This window comes from Nansenia antarctica, assembly GCF_963989245.1.
Source record: "Nansenia antarctica genome assembly, chromosome: 17".
NCBI classification, from domain to species: Eukaryota; Metazoa; Chordata; class Actinopteri; order Argentiniformes; family Microstomatidae; genus Nansenia; species Nansenia antarctica.
This window is the reverse complement of record NC_137687.1, coordinates 728,268-754,785: the sequence shown is the minus strand read 5'-3', so window position 1 is coordinate 754,785 and position 26,518 is coordinate 728,268. Positions and strand designations below refer to the sequence as shown.

The 26,518-nt window shown below is 46.5% G+C and overlaps 1 protein-coding gene across 1 annotated transcript in view; it reads left to right on the top strand.

Moving 5' to 3' along the window:
• LOC308172751 (cadherin-7-like) overlaps nucleotides 1-26,518 on the top strand; it is a gene marked incomplete at both ends in the record, with an annotated part of 141,721 nt that overhangs the window by 53,267 nt on the left and 61,936 nt on the right. Inside the window, 2 exons of the mRNA XM_080547702.1 lie at nucleotides 2,185-2,479; nucleotides 16,936-17,055. Of these exons, the coding sequence (XP_080403828.1) occupies nucleotides 2,185-2,479; nucleotides 16,936-17,055 (415 nt within the window). The remainder of the gene's footprint in view (nucleotides 1-2,184; nucleotides 2,480-16,935; nucleotides 17,056-26,518) is intronic.

Genomic DNA, 26,518 nt, shown 5'->3' with positions numbered 1-26,518 from the left:
CTCTACCATCTCTACCACCTCTACCACCTCTACCACCTCTACCATCTCTACCATCTCTACCATCTCTACCCTCTCTACCCTCTCTACCCTCTCTACCCTCTCTACCACCTCTACCCTCTCTACCATCTCTACCATCTCTACCATCTCTACCATCTCTACCATCTCTACCATCTCTACCATCTCTACCATCTCTACCACCTCTACCACCTCTACCACCTCTACCACCTCTACCACCTCTACCACCTCTACCACCTCTACCATCTCTACCACCTCTACCACCTCTACCATCTCTACCACCTCTACCTCCTCTCTACCATCTCTACCATCTCTACCATCTCTACCATCTCTACCATCTCTACCATCTCTACCATCTCTACCACCTCTACCATCTCTACCATCTCTACCACCTCTACCACCTCTACCACCTCTACCACCTCTACCACCTCTACCACCTCTACCACCTCTACCCTCTCTACCATCTCTACCACCTCTACCATCTCTACCATCTCTACCACCTCTACCATCTCTACCATCTCTACCTCCTCTCTACCTCCTCTCTACCACCTCTACCACCTCTACCATCTCTACCATCTCTACCACCTCTACCATCTCTACCATCTCTACCACCTCTACCACCTCTACCATCTCTACCTCCTCTCTACCTCCTCTCTACCATCTCTACCACCTCTACCATCTCTACCCCCTCTACCATCTCTACCACCTCTACCACCTCTACCATCTCTACCTCCTCTCTACCACCTCTACCATCTCTACCACCTCTACCACCTCTACCACCTCTACCCTCTCTACCACCTCTACCACCTCTACCACCTCTACCATCTCTACCATCTCTACCATCTCTACCATCTCTACCATCTCTACCATCTCTACCATCTCTACCATCTCTACCACCTCTACCATCTCTACCATCTCTACCATCTCTACCATCTCTACCACCTCTACCACCTCTACCACCTCTACCACCTCTACCACCTCTACCCTCTCTACCACCTCTACCACCTCTACCACCTCTACCCTCTCTACCATCTCTACCATCTCTACCACCTCTACCAACTCTACCACCTCTACCAACTCTAAACCACAGTCTAAAACCAGAGTCTAAAACCAGAGTCTGAAGCCAGAGTTTAGAGTTTTGAGGAGACTCCATACAGCAGTTGACCTCTGACCTTCTCTTTCAAGCTTCGTGGGCTGTCAGCTCCGTCCTCCCTGTCCGTGGTATTTACCGGAACAAACTGCCACGGATGGCTGATGGCTCGCTCAGGCTCGCTCAGGATTGAATGTTGACTCTGGCTGGCGGTTGACAATTTACCTCAGGTTTGCCTCTGACGGCTGGATGGTGAATAAAGAACCTCAGGGTCTCAGTAAGAGCGGTAGGAAACGCATGCGGAGGCATGCCAATGCAACTAATTATGATCATTATGCCCCAGACATACCATTCATCAACAGCCCGATGGAACGCATTTATAAAAAAAACGTTCGTGTGTCTGCGGCGTTATTCGATATTTTTAAACATACGCCAAGCCTGCAGCAAGAGCCAGGCAATCATTTAATATACCCCTATTGACTGAAACAGAAAGGAAAGGATACTGCCTGCATAACTGCTGGAATACATAAATCTACTGAACTCTCTGAGAGATTGGAGCCTCAGAACTAGCAAACTAGCCTCTCTACATCCAGGCAGTAATCCCTGGACATCTCTGCTTTTCACACTCACATAACCGTGTAAACACTCAGCACAACACGTCTCTGTTACTGCCACGTCTTATTAGAATCTGTTCCACATTTAGACACAATATCCCCTTCCTGCTGTCTCCTCTCCTCGAACCTGGCAGACACCCTGAGAAGTGTCAGACTGAAAACAAGTTTGTGCATGTTGTTTTGTCTGTGAAATGTATTTTGTGTATTGTGTAAACAATACATATAAACAGTATCTAGAATACAGTACACTGTACTGTGTTCCGCATACGGCCCTGCTCACCGCACTGCAAACCTGGTCCCGTGTTATACCGAAATACAGATTTTTTTTTAGTTTACAGGTAACTGACAGCAGAGCATCATCTCATATTCTGCACCGTCTCTACGGTGACACTAGTGGTTGCCTAGGTCGTAAAAACACACTCGTCTCTCCCCCCCCCACTGACCCTCTCTCCCTCTCTCCCACAGCTCCACTCCGACATGGACAAGAGCGACGGCAACGTGAAGTACGTCCTCTCGGGGGAGGGCGCCACGTCCATCTTCACCATCGACGAGAACACGGGCGACATCCACGCCACCAAGCGGCTGGACCGCGAGGCGCAGGCCTACTACACGCTGCGGGCCCAGGCGGTGGACAGCAGGACGAGCATCCCCGTGGAGCCCATGTCAGAGTTCGTGGTCAAGGTCCAGGACATCAACGACAATGAGCCCAAGTTCCTGGACGGCCCGTACATGGCGGGGGTGGCCGAGATGTCGCCGCTAGGTGAGAAGGAGCTTCTCTCTGTCTTTTCTCTCTCTCCTTCTTTCTCTTAATCACACTCCTCTCTCTCTCTCTCTCTCTCGGGCCTTCATTGCTCCCAGTTAGCGGGGCCGGCCGGCGCCTTGCATGGCAGCTTGGTGTGTGAGCCATTGGTGTGTGAATGTGTGTGTGAACGGGTGAATGAGAGGCCGTTGTAAAGCGCTTTGGAGCAGCAAAAAAGGTGCTATATGAGTGCAGTCCATTTACCATTTCTTCATTTCCTCTCTCTCCCTCCACCTCTCTTTCTCCTTCTTTCTTTCACACTGTCGTTCTTACACACTCTCTCATTCTGTCTGTCTCTGTCTCTCTCTCTTTAATACTCATTCTCACAGCTACCCTACTCAGTCTATCCTTTCTTTCTTTCTTTCTTTCTTTCTCTCTTGCTGCGTTCGTCTTCATCTTCCTTCTTCTGTACTTGTCATATTAATGAACACAGAATGTGATCTGTCTTCTGAGGAAAGGAAATTGAATCCATCGCGTTCATTTAGTTTGACACGCTCTGCAGATAATGATTGTCTGAGTCACAACTGCATTAGCTGAGTTGTGTCAAAGGTAGATGAGACGAGGGGGAGAGGTTCCTTTCCTTTCCAGCTTACAGTGGTGTTCTCTGTGTTTTTATTAAAACAACTACTGCAATTTATGTGAAAACGGAAGAAAAAAAAGCTTCCATATCTATTCCATGTCTCTCCAAGGTAATTACTATAACTGGTCAGTTCATTTAAGCAGTTCCCATGGAGGATAGGTGATACGCAGGACTACGCCGTATACCCACTAGGAAAGGCCAAAGATTTCCATATACCCACTTAAACATGTGTGAGGAACTGTAACAGCGTTTTGTGACACAACTTTCACTTTCATTCATAAGATTCACCCCGTCTGTGTTACGAAGCACTTGCATTTTGGACCATTGGGACTGACTATAGCGTCATGTACCATCAACGGGAGGAGATGCGACATTATGTCAAAATGCAGCACTATCATGCACAGATCAGCCTTATAACATGTAATTTATATATATATATATATATATATATATATATATATATATATAACATTAGACAGGGAGCGCAGATTTATTTCTATGGCGTTCCAAAATGAACGATATAAGGCTGGGAGGGGAAAAATCACAATATACCCACTAGAAAACACTAGACTACACCACTGGGCTGAACAACCTTAGAGTACAAACACTACGCTCGCTGGGTTTGAGAGAAGAGAACACACACCTGACCTGCTTACATTCACACACAAGAGCCAGGAAAACAATGTAGGACAATCACAAGTCTGCGAGTTCGGGAGATGACAGATTATTCAAATCCAACGGGACGTGTAACCGAGAAACCTCCCGAGGTGTCGCCACGGAAACAAAAGCTTACCGCACGCCACCTCAGGGCCCGGGAGCCAATCCTGTCAGAATGGGAAATGTGGATTAAAAACCTCCATTTAAAATTCATGTGACAATCTGCCAGGGAAAGGAAAGGAATACCAGGCACCAACCGACGCGCCAAAGTGGCAGACAATCTCTCTCTCTCTCTCTGTCTCTCTCAACGACGTCTCCGGAATCTCAGGGTTAAATGATATGACAGCTGCAAAACACACTCAGCCTCAATATTCCCCCATCAAGAGGTGAGACAGGGAAATATTGCACTCCGTGTCTACGTGTCATCTCTCTCAGGCTGATATCACCGCAGATACTAACCAGTAGAGACACACACGGGGGGGGGTATACGCGCTGGCTCTGTTTGGGTGTTTTTGGAGAGTTGAAATGGAACTACCGTGCTAGGTAGGGTGGTTGTACTGGTGGTGGGTGTTGTTTTAAGACTGGATTTGAAAGTGGTGAGAGTGTCAATATTGTGTATGTTGGGTGACAGAGAGTTCCAGAATGTTAGGAGACAGACAGAGAGTTCCAGAATGTTAGGAGACAGACAGAGAGTTCCAGAATGTTAGGAGACAGAGAGTTCCAGAATGTTAGGAGACAGACAGAGAGTTCCAGAATGTTAGGAGACAGAGAGTTCCAGAATGTTAGGAGACAGACAGAGAGTTCCAGAATGTTAGGAGACAGAGAGTTCCAGAATGTTAGGAGACAGACAGAGAGTTCCAGAATGTTAGGAGACAGACAGAGAGTTCCAGAATGTTAGGAGACAGAGAGTTCCAGAATGTTAGGAGACAGACAGAGAGTTCCAGAATGTTAGGAGACAGACAGAGAGTTCCAGAATGTTAGGTGACAGAGAGTTCCAGAATGTTAGGTGGCAGAGAGTTCCAGAATGTTAGGAGACAGAGAGTTCCAGAAGGTTAGGAGACAGACAGAGAGTTCCAGAATGTTAGGAGACAGACAGAGTTCCAGAATGTTAGGAGACAGACAGAGAGTTCCAGAATGTTAGGAGACAGACAGAGAGTTCCCTGGCCAAGCGGTTCCTTTGCTGGTGACATAAGAGCTGATATCTAAAAATGACAGAGTCATCAGGGGGCGCGGGGGGGGGGGTTCAGGCTTTAGGGAACATTAGGGGGAGAGGGATTACAGGATTACAGGACAAGGGGCTCGGTGTCTCATGTCTAGATAAGAGAGAGGAAAATGTCATCAGCTCCAGAAAAAAAGGAGTTCGTGTTCGTTCGTCGTACACCACACAACAGAACGCACGCGGACAGACAGACACAAACCTCCCAGGTCAAACCTCCTCTCTGGATTATTTACAAAAGCCGGAGGTCTCGCGAAGTCTCACGCATTCGTCTCACGTCGTCGTTTGCTAGAACAGCGTTTGAATAATGCATATGAACTCTTTTGTAAATATCTGCTCAGAGCGATTCACAAGGCGACTAGAGTACAGGCAGCATCCCAGACACCTCTTGTCCTCAATAAGTCCTTTTATAGACGTTGTTTAAATCATTAACGGGGTGACGACCCGGGTGTGAGAGACGCCGTTGATGAACGACTTCAATTTAGAAGGAAATCATGAATTTAATTAATTAAAGTAATTAGAAGGAGCAGGGGCTCCGTCCTTTACAACGAGGAGGAGGAACTTCAACCTTCTGGCTCTGGAGATCCTGCCAGGCTTTTGTCTTAATCACAGACGAGATGTCACATAAAAGACCAGGGGGCTTTGTGAGGACCGGAGGCGGTGTGACGACTCTGATCCTCGGGAGCGCCGGGGTCCCAGAGAGAGAGAGAGAGAGAGAGAGAGAGAGAGAGAGAGAGAGAGGGGCCCTAGGAGGAGATTGAGGGCTCATTACAAGCAGAGAGGATGTAATGTCACCCCAAGGGCAGACGCGCGTGAATTTACTACATCGCCCGGTCCTTTATCCCACTGTCTAATGCATGAGCCCCCCGAGATCAAGGAGGGAATAGTCATTTAATTCCAGGAAGGAAGAGAGGGAGAGAGGGAGAGAACAAGACAGCTTTACCTCGGCTAAGGTAGACAGTCAGACAGACAGTCAGACAGACAGACAGACAGACAGACAGTCAGACAGTCAGACAGTCAGACAGTCAGACAGTCAGACAGTCAGACAGACAGACAGACAGACAGACAGACAGACAGACAGACAGACAGACAGTCAGACAGTCAGACAGTCAGACAGACAGACAGACAGTCAGACAGACAGACAGTCAGACAGTCAGACAGACAGACAGACAGACAGTCAGACAGTCGATTCACATTTTAGTTTCACCGTGATGTGAAACCAAGAGAAAGGGGAAAATGAAAGGGTTAGGAAATAAACTGGAATTCAACGTTTAGCATTAAGGGCACATTGATTTGGATAGTGTGAGTGTTGATTGGTGAGGAGTGTTGCCACCTGTTGGGCCTGTGAACACACACAGACCCGCCGCCTCTCCCTGAGCACAGCAGGCAATTATGAGTTTCCTTTGTTTGAGTCATGTCGTTCATTTTCACTTGGCAATTACAAATAGCGGTCTCTCGCTCGTCTCCGCGCGGTAATCCCTCTGCTTGGCGGAGACGGAGGGGAGCAGGTGTGGACGCGCATGAACATAATCAACTTGATCACGGGCGGCGATGTTGAATGCTCATCAAGGCGTCGCGAAGTTGCTGAGCTTAAACGGCAGGTTTGAATATTGCTTTTTTAATATGTAATCGTCAGACAAAACCCACACGTTCTCGTTGCTGAACAATTTTTTCGTTAGATTGAAAAATGACAACGTGTGGCCTCCTTGTCGGTCGACTCCTTTCATATAAGTCAGCAGACTGCACTTATAATAATAATAATACATTTTATTTATGGATGCCTTTCAAGGCTCTCAAGGACACCTTACAAGACAGTTTAGAACCACATATCAAAACATTAACATCAACAAAGCAAATGAGATAAAAACAGCAAAAACTGATATAACAACAAACAAAATACAGATCAAACTAGTAAGCCGTTGTGAAAAGGTGTGTTTTAAGACTGGATTTGAAAGTGGTGAGAGTGTCAATATTGCGAATGTTAGGTGGCAGAGAGTTCCAGAATGTTAGGTGGCAGAGTTCCAGAGTGTTAGGTGGCAGAGAGTTCCAAAGTGTTAGGAGACAGAGAGTTCCAGAATGTTAGGTGGCAGAGAGTTCCAGAGTGTTGGGTGGCAGAGAGTTCCAGAATGTTAGGAGACAGACAGAGAGTTCCAGAATGTTAGGTGGCAGAGAGTTCCAGAGTGTTGGGTGGCAGAGAGTTCCAGAGGCGGGGAGCAGAACGGCTGAAGGCTCTAGATCCCATAGTAGTCAGGCGGGCAGAAGGGATGACAAGTTGGTTGGCAGAGGAGATCTGAGACTACGGGAGGGAGTGTGAGTCAGAAGGAGTTCAGAGAGGTATGAACAACTGTGTGCATAACGTCTAGTCAGTGCCACGTATTAGCTAAGTATTAGCTACGTATTAGCTATATTCACGCAACGTAAATATGTTCAGGCGTGTATAATCCTGAGTGGTGTATAATACCTACTACCTTGCATGCTCATTTGGTGGTGTCTTCTGGGTCTTCAAAACCCACCTGTTCACCAAGGCCTTCGGCCCCTAGTCACTGTTTCTGTTTCTGTTTTGTTTTGTTTGTTTTCTGTTTTGTCTGTCTGACCATTCCCTTTAGAACTGCAAAGCGTCCTTGGGTTTTATTAAAGGCGCTATAGAAATCATTCTCGTTGCTGAACACATTTTTTTGTTAGATCGAAAAATGACAACGTTTGGCCTCCTTGTCGACCGACTCCTTTCATATAAGTCAGCAGGCTGCACTCCAACAACTGTGTGACGTCTAGTCAGTGCCACGTATTAGCCACGTATTAGCTATATTCACGCAACGTAAATATGTTCATGTGTGTATAATCCTGAGTGGTCTATAATACCTACTACCTTGCAGCGTTCGAGAGTAACACTGTTTTACTTGTCCGGAGCAAGTAAAACATTTGCGGGGTTTGTTTGCGCGAGCACGACGACGCTGCTAGATTAAGTGACTAGTTGATCCTATTTCATATCTGTAGTAGGCTATATTCTCTAATGCAGTGTTTCCTCTATATGCATTTATTGGTGGCGGGCCGCCACGAATGAATTTCCTCCGCCACTAATTGATTCAGACAGTCCACTTTGATTCAGGCTGCGATCACCCGTACACTTTGATAATATCTTCACTCACGATCATCTAGTCTGGTCTGGCGCCTGCGCCGTCTGTTGTTCTTCCTGCACACAGGTAAACAGATCCAGGATCCAGCAGCGTCGTCGTGCTCGTGCAAACAAACCCCGCGAATGTTTTACTGCTCCGGACAAGTAAACCGGCGTTACTGTCGAACCCTGCCTTGCATGCTCATTTGGTGATGTCTTTTTGGTCTTCAAAACCCATCTGTTCTCCAAGGCCTCTGGCCCCTAGTCACTGTTTCTGTTTTGTTTTGTTTGTTTTCTGTTTTGTCTGTCTGACCATTCCCTTTAGAACTGCAAAGCGTCCTTGGGTTTTATGAAAGGCGCTATAGAAATCCAAGTTATTATTATTATTATTATTTATGTTGCTATAGGTGGTTCATCAACACATTTTATGTGTTACAACTCGTGAGCTTAGAATGATAAGGTTATATCTCCGTTTAGGGCAGTTCAGAGATATTGAGCGTCAAAGTTTTTACATTCCATGTTTTGTGAGATGGAACCTTTGTAGTTTATTAATTACTAACTCAAAAATGTCAACATTTTAAAAATAACACCACACAAGCATTAATAAACACCTAATGGATCAGATTATGTACAATAATACACTCATTTTTTTTTTTACCAAAAATGGAGATAGAACCTTATAATTCTAACCTCACGAAATGTAGACCATCTTAGTATAAAAGCTGCAAAGCTGTCAGCAGTGTGTGTGTGTCTCTAAGAGGAGGTGTGTGTGTGTGTCTGAGAGGAGGATGTGTGTGTGTGTGTCTGAGAGGAGGATGTGTGTGTGTGTCTGAGATGAGGATGTGTGTGTGTGTGTGTCTGAGAGGAGGATGTGTGTGTGTGTCTGAGAGGAGGATGTGTGTGTGTGTCTGAGAGGAGGATGTGTGTGTGTGTGTCTGAGATGAGGATGTGTGTGTGTGTGTCTGAGAGGAGGATGTGTGTGTGTGTGTCTGAGATGAGGAGGTGTGTGTGTGTCTGAGAGGAGGATGTGTGTGTGTGTGTGTGTCTGAGAGGAGGAGGTGTGTGTGTGTCTGAGAGGAGGATGTGTGTGTGTGTGTCTGTGATGAGGAGGTGTGTGTGTGTCTGAGAGGAGGATGTGTGTGTGTGTGTCTGAGAGGAGGAGGTGTGTGTGTGTGTCTGTGATGAGGAGGTGTGTGTGTGTCTGAGAGGAGGATGTGTGTGTGTGTGTCTGAGAGGAGGAGGTGTGTGTGTGTGTCTGAGATGAGGAGGTGTGTGTGTGTCTGAGAGGAGGAGGTGTGTGTGTGTGTCTGAGAGGAGGAGGTGTGTGTGTGTCTGAGAGGAGGATGTGTGTGTGTGTGTCTGAGAGGAGGAGGTGTGTGTGTGTCTCTGAGAGGAGGATGTGTGTGTGTGTGTCTGAGAGGAGGAGGTGTGTGTGTGTGTCTGAGAGGAGGATGTGTGTGTGTGTGTCTGAGAGGAGGATGTGTGTGTGTGTGTCTGAGAGGAGGAGGTGTGTGTGTGTCTGAGAGGAGGAGGTGTGTGTGTGTCTGAGAGGAGGAGGTGTGTGTGTGTGTCTGAGAGGAGGAGGTGTGTGTGTGTGTCTGAGAGGAGGAGGTGTGTGTGTGTGTCTGAGAGGAGGTGTGTGTGTGTCTGAGAGGAGGAGGTGTGTGTGTGTCTGAGAGGAGGATGTGTGTGTGTGTGTCTGAGAGGAGGATGTGTGTGTGTGTGTCTGAGAGGAGGAGGTGTGTGTGTGTCTGAGATGAGGATGTGTGTGTGTGTGTCTGAGAGGAGGATGTGTGTGTGTGTGTGTCTGAGAGGAGGATGTGTGTGTGTGTGTCTGAGATGAGGAGGTGTGTGTGTGTGTCTGAGAGGAGGAGGTGTGTGTGTGTCTGAGAGGAGGAGGTGTGTGTGTGTGTCTGAGAGGAGGATGTGTGTGTGTGTGTCTGAGGGGAGGATGTGTGTGTGTGTCTGAGAGGAGGAGGTGTGTGTGTGTGTCTGAGATGAGGAGGTGTGTGTGTGTGTCTGAGATGAGGAGGATGTGTGTGTGTGTCTGAGATGAGGAGGTGTGTGTGTGTGTCTGAGATGAGGAGGTGTGTGTGTGTGTCTGAGATGAGGAGGATGTGTGTGTGTGTCTGAGAGGAGGAGGTGTGTGTGTGTGTCTGAGATGAGGAGGTGTGTGTGTGTGTCTGAGATGAGGAGGATGTGTGTGTGTGTGTCTGAGATGAGGAGGTGTGTGTGTGTCTCTGTGAGATGAGGATGTGTGTGTGTGTGTCTGAGAGGAGGATGTGTGTGTGTGTCTGAGAGGAGGTGTGTGTGTGTGTCTGAGATGAGGATGTGTGTGTGTGTCTGAGATGAGGATGTGTGTGTGTGTCTGAGAGGAGGAGGTGTGTGTGTGTCTGAGAGGAGGAGGTGTGTGTGTGTCTGAGAGGAGGAGGTGTGTGTGTGTGTCTGAGAGGAGGAGGTGTGTGTGTGTGTCTGAGAGGAGGAGGTGTGTGTGTGTCTGAGATGAGGATGTGTGTGTGTGTCTGAGAGGAGGAGGTGTGTGTGTGTCTGAGAGGAGGAGGTGTGTGTGTGTGTCTGTGATGAGGAGGTGTGTGTGTGTCTGAGATGAGGAGGTGTGTGTGTGTCTGAGAGGAGGTGTGTGTGTGTGTCTGAGATGAGGAGGTGTGTGTGTGTGTCTGAGAGGAGGTGTGTGTGTGTGTGTCTGAGATGAGGAGGTGTGTGTGTGTCTGAGATGAGGATGTGTGTGTGTGTGTCTGAGAGGAGGAGGTGTGTGTGTGTGTCTGAGATGAGGAGGTGTGTGTGTGTCTGAGAGGAGGAGGTGTGTGTGTGTCTGAGATGAGGAGGTGTGTGTGTGTCTCTGTGATGAGGATGTGTGTGTGTGTGTCTCTGTGATGAGGAGGTGTGTGTGTGTCTGAGAGGAGGATGTGTGTGTGTGTGTCTGAGAGGAGGAGGTGTGTGTGTGTCTGAGAGGAGGAGGTGTGTGTGTGTCTGAGAGGGGGATGTGTGTGTGTGTGTCTGAGAGGAGGATGTGTGTGTGTGTCTGAGAGGAGGATGTGTGTGTGTCTCTGAGAGGAGGATGTGTGTGTGTGTCTGAGAGGAGGATGTGTGTGTGTGTCTGAGAGGAGGAGGTGTGTGTGTGTCTGAGAGGAGGATGTGTGTGTGTGTGTCTGAGAGGAGGATGTGTGTGTGTGTGTCTGAGAGGAGGATGTGTGTGTGTGTGTCTGAGAGGAGGATGTGTGTGTGTGTCTGAGATGAGGAGGTGTGTGTGTGTCTGAGATGAGGATGTGTGTGTGTGTCTGAGATGAGGAGGTGTGTGTGTGTCTGAGAGGAGGATGTGTGTGTGTGTGTCTGAGAGGAGGATGTGTGTGTGTGTCTGAGATGAGGAGGTGTGTGTGTGTCTGAGATGAGGATGTGTGTGTGTGTGTCTGAGATGAGGAGGTGTGTGTGTGTCTGAGATGAGGAGGTGTGTGTGTGTGTGTCTGAGAGGAGGATGTGTGTGTGTGTGTCTGAGAGGAGGATGTGTGTGTGTGTCTGAGAGGAGGAGGTGTGTGTGTGTCTGAGAGGAGGAGGTGTGTGTGTGTCTGAGAGGAGGATGTGTGTGTGTGTGTCTGAGAGGAGGATGTGTGTGTGTGTCTGAGAGGAGGAGGTGTGTGTGTGTCTGAGAGGAGGAGGTGTGTGTGTGTCTGAGAGGAGGAGGTGTGTGTGTGTGTCTCTGTGAGGAGGATGTGTGTGTGTGTGTCTGTGAGATGAGGATGTGTGTGTGTGTGTGTCTCTGAAAGGAGGAGGTGTGTGTGTGTGTCTGAGATGAGGAGGTGTGTGTGTGTGTGTGTCTGAGATGAGGAGGTGTGTGTGTGTGTCTGAGAGGAGGTGTGTGTGTGTGTGTCTGAGAGGAGGAGGTGTGTGTGTGTCTGAGAGGAGGAGGTGTGTGTGTGTCTGAGAGGAGGTGTGTGTGTGTCTGAGAGGAGGATGTGTGTGTGTGTCTGAGAGGAGGAGGTGTGTGTGTGTGTCTGAGAGGAGGAGGTGTGTGTGTGTCTGAGATGAGGAGGATGTGTGTGTGTGTCTGAGAGGAGGAGGAGGTGTGTGTGTCTGAGAGGAGGATGTGTGTGTGTGTGTCTGAGAGGAGGAGGTGTGTGTGTCTGAGAGGAGGAGGTGTGTGTGTGTCTGAGAGGAGGATGTGTGTGTGTGTGTCTGAGAGGAGGATGTGTGTGTGTGTCTGAGAGGAGGATGTGTGTGTGTGTCTGAGAGGAGGAGGTGTGTGTGTGTCTGAGAGGAGGATGTGTGTGTGTCTCTGTGATGAGGAGGTGTGTGTGTGTGTCTGAGAGGAGGAGGTGTGTGTGTGTCTGAGATGAGGAGGTGTGTGTGTGTCTGAGAGGAGGAGGTGTGTGTGTGTGTCTGAGAGGAGGAGGTGTGTGTGTGTGTCTGAGATGAGGATGTGTGTGTGTGTCTGAGATGAGGAGGTGTGTGTGTGTGTCTGAGAGGAGGAGGTGTGTGTGTGTCTCTGTGATGAGGAGGATGTGTGTGTGTGTGTCTGAGAGGAGGAGGTGTGTGTGTGTCTGAGAGGAGGATGTGTGTGTGTGTCTGAGAGGAGGAGGTGTGTGTGTGTGTCTCGGAGATGAGGAGGTGTGTGTGTGTGTCTCGGAGATGAGGATGATTCTACCTGGCAGTCGTATCCAGCCTGAGTCTATACACGACAGGTCTACATGATACCTGCCTCCCATCCGAACAAGACATGGTGTATTTATTTATTTATTTATTATGGATTTATTTCCATTACTGTCAGATGACAATCGCACACAACAGACATTGAGAATTGATTAGGTGAACCGTGTTTTTTCTCTCCACATTCTCACCGAGAAACCGAAATGAAAATAAGAAAATTGGATCAATCATACCAATGAAGATGAAGATAGACAAATGGGGAAGTGACTGCGACAGGGGGGAACAGGGAGGCGCGAGACAGCGGCTGAGTGCAGCCGTGTAATGTATTCAGATTTCAGGATGTTTATCAGGTTTTGGACAACCAGGGCTATTTATACTTGAGACCTTCATTACTGGAAGATATTGCAGAAAATAGAGTGTTCTCCCAGACCGAATTCAACTTACCCAACAGTCATAGCAAACACATATTTTACACAACTGAAGTATGAGAGATAACCCACTGATTTATCTGAGTCCAAATTGAGTGATACACCGTTTTAATCAACTGAGCCTTTGTGTAAAATGTAAAATGATCATACTTTAAATATCAAGTAGTAAAGCATACTTTAATACAGATTCACTCTTCGACCGCCGTGGTCGTTTTAAACTGTCGTAAGTCTAAACTGTCACGACTTAAGAGAGGTGATGATGTCATCTCGGGTTCCACACAGCAGAACCAGGTAGACGATAACTCCTGGTGGTTCTACCGAGCTGTTCCTTACTGCGCTGTTCAGTTTCACCGTTTCAAGGCCAGAGCCAGTTAATCCTGGTTTATGGCTGAAACGGCGGAACTCTAATCTTCAATTTCCATGATCACTTCATTCTGTTGAAGCCTGTAAAATACAGCTCATGCTAGAAAGTGTTTTTTTTTAATACGGGTGTTAGCTGCAAAATAAAACATAACCCACTTGTAAGACGGCACTTTCCTTTATGTGCCCCGCCACCACCGCCACCGCACGGGTCCTGAGCACAGCCGGAGTGCTGTGTCGTCAGCTATTAAAGTGAAATATATAAACATAAAGCAGCTATTCATCTAACGGAGCTCCGCTGCGAAGGGCACACTCGACTCGTGGAATGTTTTCATTCCAAGGTTACCGGATCTCTGATGTCGACTGTTGATAATTGCTCCATTGTCAAATCCAAAACAAAGGCGTCAGGTTTAATACCGGCAATGACGCAGCGCCTGAGTCTTTATTTGTGTGGCTCTTTTGTCGCGGTTTGATTGATTGATTGAAAACTTTATTAGAAGATTTGCAGAAGTAGGTACATGAAAGTACATATTACATACAAGGTCAACTAACAGGATAAAAACCCAAGAAAGCCACTGGCTTATTTCAAGTGGCGTCCTTGATTCTCAATTCATCGTTACATGTAAGACAGACAAGCATCGGTGCTTTGAGTTGATTTGAACCCAGAATTCTGAAAGCGGAATTATCATCTTAAAGGTACACATGGGTCTTCTTGGATACAAATGATCATTTCCACGGTCGGAGTCCTACAACAGGGACTGGCGCAGGAGGTAGAGTAGCCGTCTAATGATCACAAGGTTGGCAGATCGGCGGTTTGCTCCCCGGCTGGCCACATGTCGAAGTGTCCTTGGGCAAGACACTGAACCCCAAATTGCTCCCAGTGAGCGGGCCGGCGCCTTGCATGGCAGCTTGCAGCCATTGGTGTGTGAATGGGTGAATGAGAGCTGTTGCTGGCCAAATGTGTTGTAGGTGTGTTGTAGGTGTAGGTCCTACGGCAGTGTCTGTGTCAGGTTCTGCCAGACTGTTGGCGCCAGTAGAGATGTTGATACTCCAGTGGCGACACCGAGGCTCCCTCTAGCTCCTCTAGCTCCGACCCAGAACTCTTCTGTTAACCGTTAAGTCCCACGATAAGACATAAACAAACAGGATGTTCATGAGGGAAAAGATGAATTAAAAGATTGTTATTTGTATTTGGTATGGGCTTACTTCAGACAAATGTATGTGGATGAACTGGAACCAAGTTACCAGATTATAAGTTCATTTGAACACTTTTGTTGGGAGATATAACTGGTTTAACATGACGCTGTTGAGTTGATAGTTGTGTGTCTCTACAATTTGCTCTGGTCCTCTTCGACGCTGGACATGGACATTGTCTTGGAAAGAAATGTGAATGAGAAAAGTGGGCGGCTGTGGCGTAGGAGGTAGAGGCTGTGTCTCAGGAGGTAGAGGCTGTGTCTCAGGAGGTAGAGGCTGGTGGAGGTAGAGGCTGTGTCTCAGGAGGTAGAGGCTGTGTCTCAGGAGGTAGAGGCTGTGTCTCAGGAGGTAGAGGCTGTGTCTCAGGAGGTAGAGGCTGGTGGAGGTAGAGGCTGTGTCTCAGGAGGTAGAGGCTGTGTCTCAGGAGGTAGAGGCTGTGTCTCAGGAGGTAGAGGCTGTGTCTCAGGAGGTAGAGGCTGTGTCTCAGGAGGTAGAGGCCGTGTCTCAGGAGGTAGAGGCTGTGTCTCAGGAGGTAGAGGCTGTGTCTCAGGAGGTAGAGGCTGTATCTCAGGAGGTAGAAGCTGTGTCTCAGGAGGTAGAGGCTGTGTCTCAGGAGGTAGAGGCTGTGTCTCAGGAGGTAGAGGCTGGTGGAGGTAGAGGCTGTGTCTCAGGAGGTAGAGGCTGTGTCTCAGGAGGTAGAGGCTGGTGGAGGTAGAGGCTGTGTCTCAGGAGGTAGAGGCTGTGGTTCAGGAGGTAGAGCCGGTCGGCAGATCGGAGGTTTGCTCCCCGGCTGGCCACATGTAGAAGTGTCCTTGGGCAAGACACTGAACCCCAAATTGCTCCCAGTGAGCGGGCCGGCGCCTTGCATGGCAGCTTGCCGCCATTGGTGTGTGAATGTGTGTGTGAATGGGTGAATGAGAGGCCGTTGTAAAGCGCTTTGGAATAAGACGCTCAGTCTATATAAGTCAGTCTATATAAGTCAGTCTATATAAGTCAGTCTGTATAAGTCAGTCTATATAAGTCAGTCTATATAAGTCAGTCTATATACGTCAGTCTATATAAGTCAGTCTATATAAGTCAGTCTGTATAAGTCAGTCTATATAAGTCAGTCTATATAAGTCAGTCTGTATAAGTCAGTCTGTATAAGTCAGTCTATATAAGTCAGTCTATATAAGTCAGTCTATATAAGTCAGTCTGTATAAGTCAGTCTGTATAAGTCAGTGCATATAAGTAGGTCTATATGAGTCAGTCTATATAAGTCAGTCTATATAAGTCAGTCTGTATAAGTCAGTCTATATAAGTCAGTCTATATAAGTCATCTATATAAGTCAGTCTATATAAGTCAGTCTATATAAGTCAGTCTATATAAGTCAGTCTATATAAGTCAGTCTATATAAGTCAGTCTGTATAAGTCAGTCTATATAAGTCAGTCTATATAAGTCAGTCTGTATAAGTCAGTCTGTATAAGTCAGTCTGTATAAGTCAGTCTATATAAGTCAGTCTATATAAGTCAGTCTGTATAAGTCAGTCTATATAAGTCAGTCTGTATAAGTCAGTGCATATAAGTAAGTCTATATGAGTCAGTCTATATAAGTCATCTATATAAGTCAGTCTGTATAAGTCAGTCTGTATAAGTCAGTCTGTATAAGTCAGTCTATATAAGTCAGTCTATATAAGTCAGTCTATATAAGTCAGTCTGTATAAGTCAGTCTGTATAAGTCAGTGCATATAAGTAAGTCTATATGAGTCAGTCTATATAAGTCATCTATATAAGTCAGTCTATATAAGTCAGTCTGTATAAGTCATTTATATAAATCAGTCTATATAAGTCATCTATATAAGTCAGTCTATATAAGTCAGTCTATATAAGTCATCTATATAAGTCATCTATATAAGTCATCTATATAAGTCAGTCTATATAAGTCATCTATATAAGTCAGTCTATATAAGTCAGTCTATATAAGTCAGTCTATATAAGTCAGTCTATATAAGTCAGTCTATATAGGTCAGTCTATATAAGTCAGTCTGTATAAGTCAGTCTATATAAGTCAGTCTATATAAGTCAGTCTATATAAGTCAGTCTATATAAGTCAGTCTGTATAAGTCAGTCTATATAAGTCAGTCTATATAAGTCAGTCTATATAAGTCAGTCTATATAGGTCAGTCTATATAAGTCAGTCTAATGGGTGTTGTTGTTGTGTTTCTCCCTAGGCACCATGGTGGTCCAGGTTGCAGCCACAGACGCAGACGACCCGACCTACGGGAACAGCGCCAGGGTGGTCTACAGCATCATCCACGGGCAGCCCTACTTCTCTGTGGAGCCCAAGACAGGTAGGAACAGGAGAGGGACTCCTACACTCCTGACTGTATATGCAGCATTCCATTCAATTCAATTCAATTCAACTGTATTCGCCATGTCGTGACGTTAGAATTCTAAGGTTCTATCTCAAAATATATTTTGTCAAAATGTAGTTTTTTTACATAATCTGATCCATTAGGTGTTTATTAATGCCTGTGTGGTGTTACTTTTAAAATGTTGACATTTTGGAGTTAGTAATTCATAAAATACAAAGGTTCCATCTCACAGAACTTAATGGAATGTAAAAACTTTGACGCTCAATACCTCTGAACTGCCCTAAACGGAGATAGAACCTTATCATTCTAAGCTCACGATGTGCATTGCACTAGGAACATGACTTGGTATTCTACCATGCTGAACAAGCTACAGTACATACAACAGCAAGACGACAACACGACAATACTCAAGACAATATATACAGTACCAATACTGGTGAATAAATATACTGTACAACTTAGTGCAAGAACATGTAAAGTGCCAGGTGCAATGATCTGCAGTTATTGAGGAGGGCTGTGGCTTTGGGGAAAAAACTGTTCAAGTGTTGTGATGTTTTGGAGGCCCTGTAGCGCTGTCCAGAAGGGAGTCATTCAAACAAGCTGTGAGCTGGATGTGATGTGAGTGGTCAGACACAAGCCTGCGTGCTTTCTTCAGTGATCTGGAGCTATGGAGGTCTGTGATGGGAGGCAGGGGGCAGCCGGTGATCCGCTCAGCTGTCCGTACGACTCTGTAGCTTGGCCTTGGATCGGGCTGACGCAGAGTCGTACCAGACAGTGATGGAGGATTTACCTTTCAGCACAAGGTCCAGACCCAGATTATGACTAGCTACAGTCACCTTGAGTGTGTGTGTGAGGGATTGTACATGTGCAGTACCTTTTCAAGGAGCAGAACTGAAAATACGATACTTTATGACTGTTTCGTTTGGTTTCCAAGCTCTCTTATTCTACAGCATCTCAATCTTTAAGTGGCACATTTACATTAACATTTTTGGCATTCAGCAGACGCCTTTATCCAAAGCAACTCGTGAGTTTAGAATGATATGGTTCTATCTCCGTTTAGAATGATAAGGTTCTATCTCCGTTTAGAATGATAAGGTTCTATCTCCGTTTAGAATGATAAGGTTCTATCTCCGTTTAGAATGATAAGGTTCTATCTCCGTTTAGAATGATAAGGTTCTATCTCCGTTTAGAATGATAAGGTTCTATCTCCGTTTAGAATGATAAGGTTCTATCTCCGTTTAGAATGATAAGGTTCTATCTCCGTTTAGAATGATAAGGTTCTATCTCCGTTTAGGGCAGTTCAGATATATTGAGCGTCAACGTTTTTACATTCCATTATGTTTTGTGAGATGGAACCTTTGTATTTTATTAATTACAAAAAAATAAAATAAAATAAAAATAACACCACACAGTTCTTAATAAACACCTAATGGATCAGATTATGTAAAAAACTACATTTTGACCAAAAATGGAGATAGAACCTTATAATTCTAACGTCACGAATAAACGTATGATTTCAGTAAATGAATCATCCACCAGTCGTAGCAGGAAAAGGTAATCTATGCTCGGGCCAGGGGCCATTGGCAGTCATAGTGCTAGACTAGACTAAATGCTGTGGTCTTCTGAACTGTATGGAGCTAGTTTGCCTGATTCCATCATTTAGTCAGACCCCAGGAAGACCTGAGGCTTTTACCAACCTATGGATTCCATAAATAAACATGTAGTCGACTCGCTACTGCTATGGCGGTGACATCCTCGCTCAACCACGAACCTTTTAACCTCTCGCTTACTGTATGTGCTAGACTTTCTCAACAAACCTAAGGAACTGCTTTTAAAGCATGCAACAAATATGAAGCGTTAAGATTGCATAACGATGCTGGGGCGCCGCCTCGTCCCTCCTGTACGCTGGGAAGTGCAGCCGCTGTCCCTGCTTCAACTCGCTAGCTGGCTCATTAGCGACCACCCCGCCGGGGCCTGGCTGCCTCACGCAAAGCACTCTGGGAAGTAACGTTTGTCTTATTATCCCCCTCCTCTTCCCCCTCAGCGACACATGCCTACACGCTGACAACCCTGATAACCTGAGACATGTCAGGAAGTGTCAGGGAGTTGATAAAGCAGAATTGTTCCTCGTCGTCTACTTACTTACCAGTCAGTGAGTCACAGCAGGGTGATTAGAGACTGTGACGCTAGCTGCTAGGTGCATGGGCATGCGACCATGTATCCACTTACCTGATTATAAAAACATCGTAATTGTCAGGAGTCGCATGCGTGATGATGACATTGGCAGCGGCTCAGCCCGCTGTGAAACCTCTCGCTTTAGACTGCATTAGAGAGCAAGATTGATAGAGATATGACTACTTGAATGCGTCACAATGATCTTTAACAAAGTTAGCGAGACCACTTGGGCTCGGCAATCAGTCTCAAGTGAGGCTGCGTGACATCAATACGGAGCAGGGAGAGAGAGACAGGAACAGACATTTGCTTAAGTAATGTTTAACCAGCATGTCTGGCCTATAAAGGTCTATTACTCTCCCTGCATAGTTATTTCTAAACTAAAGTCTCCCTCCTCCAGCTCCGGGGATGAAGCTAACACATTACCACCTCGAAATTATGACTTGTTTTTCATTAGCTAAGTAGGCTACTTAAATCTGGAAAGTTCATGTTTCATATTGTTTTAAGAGGGCCGTGATTATTGAAGTGGTCCTCGTACAGTGGAATGTTCTTCCCAGCTACGGGTGCCGGTGTTTACGACTAGCAGAATCAGCAGAGTTAGAGTACTGACTGTCGGTCGGGTACTTATGTTCTCTGAGTTCTTAGGATGCTAGTCTGCGTGTTGGTGTGTTTGTGTGTGAGTGTAATAATGTTATCCTTGTGTTTAGCTGGAAAAACCTACGGCAGTTATTTTCTCCAATTTCGATCAAGCGTAGTGGGAACTTTGATCTGAAATTGTGCATCACCCGCCAGCGTTCTCTGTGAAGCCTCCGTTACTGTAAACCCCTGGTGCTGTGTTGTGTACCTTCTTATCTGCCTGGGTTTGAAGCAGGTGCAAGTCATTGATCTCTGAAGACGTACATCTTTGAAAACAGTTCATAAACGTGGAGATTTACACCTTATAACAACACTTTATATTCGATGACTTCATTCCAAGTACATATGTAGACACATTACGGGGGAGATAAAAAGCTACATCAAACAAAATAGTGTCTGACACAGCAAAACAAGGACATTGTTTATTCACCGGGTTACGTCCGGGCAATATAGAATCATAGCAAACGTAGTCTAGTGTTTCTAGTGTTTCACTGAATAAAAAATGCGGCCAAACAAACAAACAACACACAGCTTCTTCTTCTTCTGAATAATAGACCAGAGGTGTGTGTGTGCTCAGTGCCTCTGTACGGTTCTACATCCCTGGTAGAACTAGGCTACCTGCTAATTAGTCTCATTTGCTGAAACGGTGCCTTAGTGCCGTAGCGAGGGGTGACATTGACAAAGTGAGCCGGGGCTGAAATGCACTCTCTAAGCTCTACCACAGCAATACTGCGACTGGCGATTAAGTGGTCGAGAGGTAGAGAGGTAGTGGTCAGGGGAACTGGAAGCGTGTGACCTGGAATTGGGTTTGAGTTTAGACTTTGGTCCGGTAAGTCTTTTTTTTTTACTAGGGGGGGCTTTTTAATCCTAAATTGAATCCACAAGGTGCCCTTGGGAAGCTGGTTAATCCTGAATAGCTGCAATAAGTTGTTGGTCTAAAATGTAATTCGTGATGCAGGAGCGGGAAATAACCTAGGTTGGCTGTGGATGAGGATGAGGCTATTAAGCTCCCGTGTTGTAATGGTATATGACACCTCCAGGGAAAAGCACACGGTTGAGTTTGAAGGTGAAATGGAAATGCGTTTCTTACGTCGATGTGTTATGGGTGTTTTGATTGATTCTGTTTTTTGTACATTTAGCACACACTTTGATCCAAAGAGACTTATTACAAAGTACATTTGTCTAAACTAGGGAATTTATGAAAGATATCACCTTACTCTGCAATACATGCACGCACGCACGCACACACATACATACGCACACACACACACACATACTGCATACGCACACACACACACACACACACACATACGCACACACACTTACGCATGCAAGCACATACTCACACACACACTCACACTCACACGCACACTCACACACACTCACACTCACACACACTCACACTCACACACTCACACACACACACTCTCACACACACTCACACTCACACACTCACCCTCACACTCACACTCACACTCACCCTCACCCTCACCCTCACACACACACACACACACTCACACACACACACACTCACACACACACACACACCCACACACACACTCACACTCACACACACACTCACACTCACACTCACACTCACACTCACACACTCACACACACACACACTCTCACACACACTCACACTCACACACTCACCCTCACACTCACACTCACACTCACCCTCACCCTCACCCTCACACACACACACACACACTCACACACACACACACTCACACACACACCCACACCCACACACACACTCACACTCACACACACACTCACACTCACACTCACACTCACACTCACACACACTCACACTCACACACTCACACACACACACACACACTCTCACACACACTCACACACACTCACACTTACTCACACTCACACTCACACTCACACTCACACACTCACCCTCACCCTCTCACACACACACACACACACTCACACACACACTCACACACTCACCCTCACCCTCGCCCTCACACTCACACACACACACACACTCACACACACACACACACTCACACTCACACACACACACACACTCACACTCACACCCACACACACACACACACACACACATACACTCACACACACACACACACACACACTCACACACACACACACTCACACACACACTCACACTCACACTCACACTCACACTCACACTCACACTCACACACACACACACACACACTCACACACACACACACAGCAGTAGCAGCAGCCATATCTGCGTGTCCATCCTGATGACGGAGGCAGCAGACACGCTCAGCGTCTGGGAGGATTCAGGATGTCTAAAGGAGTTTGAGAAGGAGACGCCTGCATCTTCATTTGACTTAACAGCTACTATCTATTGTGATGAGGCTTCTTCTAAAGGTTCTACTTCCTCACTACCAGCCATGTGGAGGACGATCGTTTAATTAAGCAATATCACAGGAGAGGGAGTGTGTTTTACTGAATATCAGCAGGGCTGTGATTGGGTCGTAGGTACGAGGCCGCAGGCCGAGTAGGAAGACAATCACAGCCGTGCTGATATTCAGTATAACAGCACGACCTCCAGTGTGATATTGCTTTTATACAACAGTTCTACAGCGCAATTAAGTGACAACAGATTATGATTGGTTTGTTTATTTAATAATTTATTTTGGCTCCGTCAACAAAAAATGGTTCCGTAACTGGACTGTTGCCTAGTAACCTGAACACAAACATCTGCAGGCTAGCTACTTTGTATTAACGGTCATGTCGGAGTGATACATATAGTTAAAAGGCCCAGTGCTGTTATACTGTATATCGGCACTCATGGAATGCCTCTTGTCCAATCAAATTACTTGGTCGGAACTAACTGTTGTATAATGAAATGTAAAATGTCCAGAGAAGGTAAACGGCCATGTCCTGTCTGTTCTCCTGCCTCTCTGTTAGGGCGTTCACACCGACAAAGAATTTCGTAAGCCATTTCTATTCCAGTAACGGAGCAGCTGATTAGTAAGAGAATGAGTGTAGAAAGTGTCTTTTGTTTTGTTTCATAGAAAATTGTATTTATTTCAGAGACTGCAGTGGAAGATATGATCCTCCTTTCCAGTGACGTAGCTGCCATCGAGTTGTGACATTTTTGTTCATCCCGCCCCTTCATCACCCAGCGTTGATGACGCGGATGGTTCTGGTTACACTGGTGTGAACGTTCTTTGCCGGTGTGAAAGCCCTATGAGCTCATAGTGTCAAACACAGAGGCTGCTGGGAGATGGTTTTGGAAAAACCCGTAATCCCATTCTAGATTAAGATATTGGGCAAGGCCTTCTGGGAAGCTTTACTGTACACTTCCTCTAATCTGTTCAGATTAAACGTTTTCCATCGCCCACCTCGTTGTAAAACTGTGCGCATCGCCTCTGAACAAGTTCCTTGTTGCCGTACAAGACCCTTGTTGCTGTGAGAGGGAGACATTACAGCTCTGTCTAGATATAAATCTAGATAGTGTAATGCACAATATCCTGCTCTGACTTTGGTACACTAATCAGAAAATAGACAGATACCCTTGTGGGGAAATAAGTATTATCTTCCTTCCTGTCAGATGCAGTAGCATTATTACATCCTATCACTTTGGATGAATAGCGGTCGTGTTGTCGACAGTCGTCGCACGATGAGCAAAACCCTCTTTCCTCTTAAACCCTTGTGCACCAACAGATATACACATTACACAGGTAATTGGTGTTTGTTCTAGACTTAAGATTGCCTCGACCACCTCCTCCTGTGTGTCTGTCACAGCATGTGTGAAGGAAGTACCATCCCAAATGTTTAAATACATCGTTGTTTCACTTTAAATCCTTTGTTTTGGATTCGTGGACCCAAACCCCACAGTTAAGATAAACTACCTTAGATTCTTAGGTGTGTAGGTGTGTATTCCCGGTTTGTACGAACCTGTTTCCATCTTGGTGCTATGTGATCTACTTGGTGGGGTAGGTAAGTGGACCGCCCGTAGGTTTAGGAAAATCACACCGCCGCTCTCGTTTTAAGTGTCCATCGCCATTTACCTCTCGTAGTGGCACGGATGTCAGGAGCCAGAGGGGTTCTTTCAGCCCTCCCTCCCTCCCTCCCTCCCTCCCTCCCTCCCTCCCTCCCTCCCCCACTTTATTCCCTCTCTTCCCCAAGACAAATGTCAAGGATCCGGGCTTTAGCGGGGGGGGGGGGGGGGGAGCGGCGGCCCACCCGTCTTCCGCGGGCGGTGGGGGGGGAGAGACAGTTAGATAAATGCTCGGCTACGATACGTCTGGCGCCGCGGCTCCGGAGGCTAAGGGAAGTCACGGCGTGTGGCGTGATGGCAACAGAAGGATTTTAATCATCACCTCTGCCTGGCAATGACAACAGCACCGCACGGGGTAACATAGATAGAAAGAAAGTGAGGGGGGGGTGCAGAGGGGTGGGGAGGGTGGGGGTGGGGGGGGGGTTGGCATCCTGCAGACAAACAAACAGGCGTCGCAACATAGCCGCGCAGGATTAGCGCTGTCGCTAGCGCTGAGAAATGTGTGTGCTGTCGGCCAGGGGGGGGCCGGAGCCGAGGGGGGGAGGGAAGGAAGGGAGGGAACACATTGCAGTTTCTTCTTTTTCTTTTTTTACATGTCGGAATCAGGATTCATGGCATCATTAAGCACAGCCAATATCTCCCCGGCTCCGACGCAGCAGAGCTGATATTACATAAGTATATCAGCTGCATGTGAAGCCGATCTTCTCGGCTAGCGAGATCGTTCGTTCTGCTGAGGTTTACCACCGGCAGCACACACAGCTCTGCACAACGTCTTTTCGAGAGGTTTCATTTCAAGTTTAAGGACGCCACTCATGGCTGTTGTTGTTGCCACTCATTGTTGTTGTTGTTGTTGTTTTAAATCGTATCCATTAGCCAACTTTTACTTCCTCCCCTAACAGCTTTACTTCTTCTCCAGAAGTGTTTAAAATAAAAGGCTTTCAAGTTTCTATTGTTGGAAGAAGTTTCTTTCTTGTTGTTGTTGGTCCCTGTGGTGGTTCTGGTGGGGTGTAGCGGTGCTGAGAAACAGGAAATGCTTGGCTGGTTGGCTGGTTGGCTGTCGGTACCTAGATGCTAGCTGCTGTATTGACGGAACTCTGCCAGGATTGAAGTGTTGAAGCTCGAGCTGCTCTGTGATGCGTGTCAGTAAACAAGGTTCGCAGGTGTCACGACAGCAGACAACCCCAGTGCTTGTTGATGCTGTTTAATTGGCTACAGGGGTACCTGGGTGGGAGAGGTGGTGGACATGATGGAGCTGAGGATGGAGGATGCAGCAGGAGAGGGCAGGGTGGGTCTGGCCCGTGCAGGAGAACATAGACGGAGGCTTTGATTCAGAACGTGAAGGGGAGGCGTCAGACGTCAGGCCTTTTAAAAAATAAACCTTTTTTAAGATTCTGACTGACATGTTCTGTCTCCTTGTCTTAAAGGCGTAACCAAAACACTGAGAAGACAGTAGCCATCTGTGGATTCCCCCCCCCCCCCCCAATACACAGACAGACAGACAGACAGAGAGACAGACAGACAGACAGACAGACAGACAGACAGAGAGACAGACAGACAGACAGACAGACAGACAGACAGACAGACAGACAGACAGACAGACAGAGCAGCTAATCCTACATGATTCATTTATTCTGGAACTTGTTCCTGGCCTTTGTGAGGTACTTAATGAGTAGTCTTCCATGTTCTGTAGGAATTCACAGACAGACAGACAGATAGTTAGTTTATCAGCCACACGATAGACAACATCAGACAAAAAATAGACGACAACAACAACAACAACAACAACAACAACAGCAACAGACAATTGTGGTGTGCATGTTGGTCATGTCAGAGAGGAGGGGGCTAGAGGGAGGTGTTCAGGTCAGAGAGGAAAAAGCCACGTACTGTATTCAACACTATTACATTTCCACCTACCTAGCAACGTTAGCAGCCAGCTAGCTGCTGAACTATACCAATGGCTCAACATCAACCAATTATGACTATATGGATCATCTCCATTACCATGTATATATTCAACGATGTATATGTTAGTCTAATAACAATGAAACAATCAATAACTTTAGAAAATAGGGTTTACCATGATGTTGATTCGAATAGGCGCTGGATGGTCAGATGGTGTGTTAAGGAAATCAATCCGAGTAGAAAAGTATACTAGAGTAATATGTGCACAAACATGTATGCACATATGTGTAAACAATGACTTGTGGCGCCTCCATGAGGGGAGGGCACAGACACACACACACACACACACACACATACACACAGACACACACACACACACACACACACACACACATACACATATACACACACACACACACACAGACACACACACACACACACACACACACGCACGCACATACACACACACGTACACACACGCACACACACACACACACACACACACACACACACACATATTGTTCATTAGTTTTGGACAATATGAAGAATGACACATTTTAAGAGCAACAACATTGGATTATTGACCATCATTACCTCACTGTCAGAGAGAGAGGCTGTGTGTGTGTGTGTGTGTGTGTGTGTGTGTGTGTGTGTGTGTGTGTGTGTGTGTGTGTGTGTGTGTGTGTGTGTGTGTGCGTGTGTGTGTGT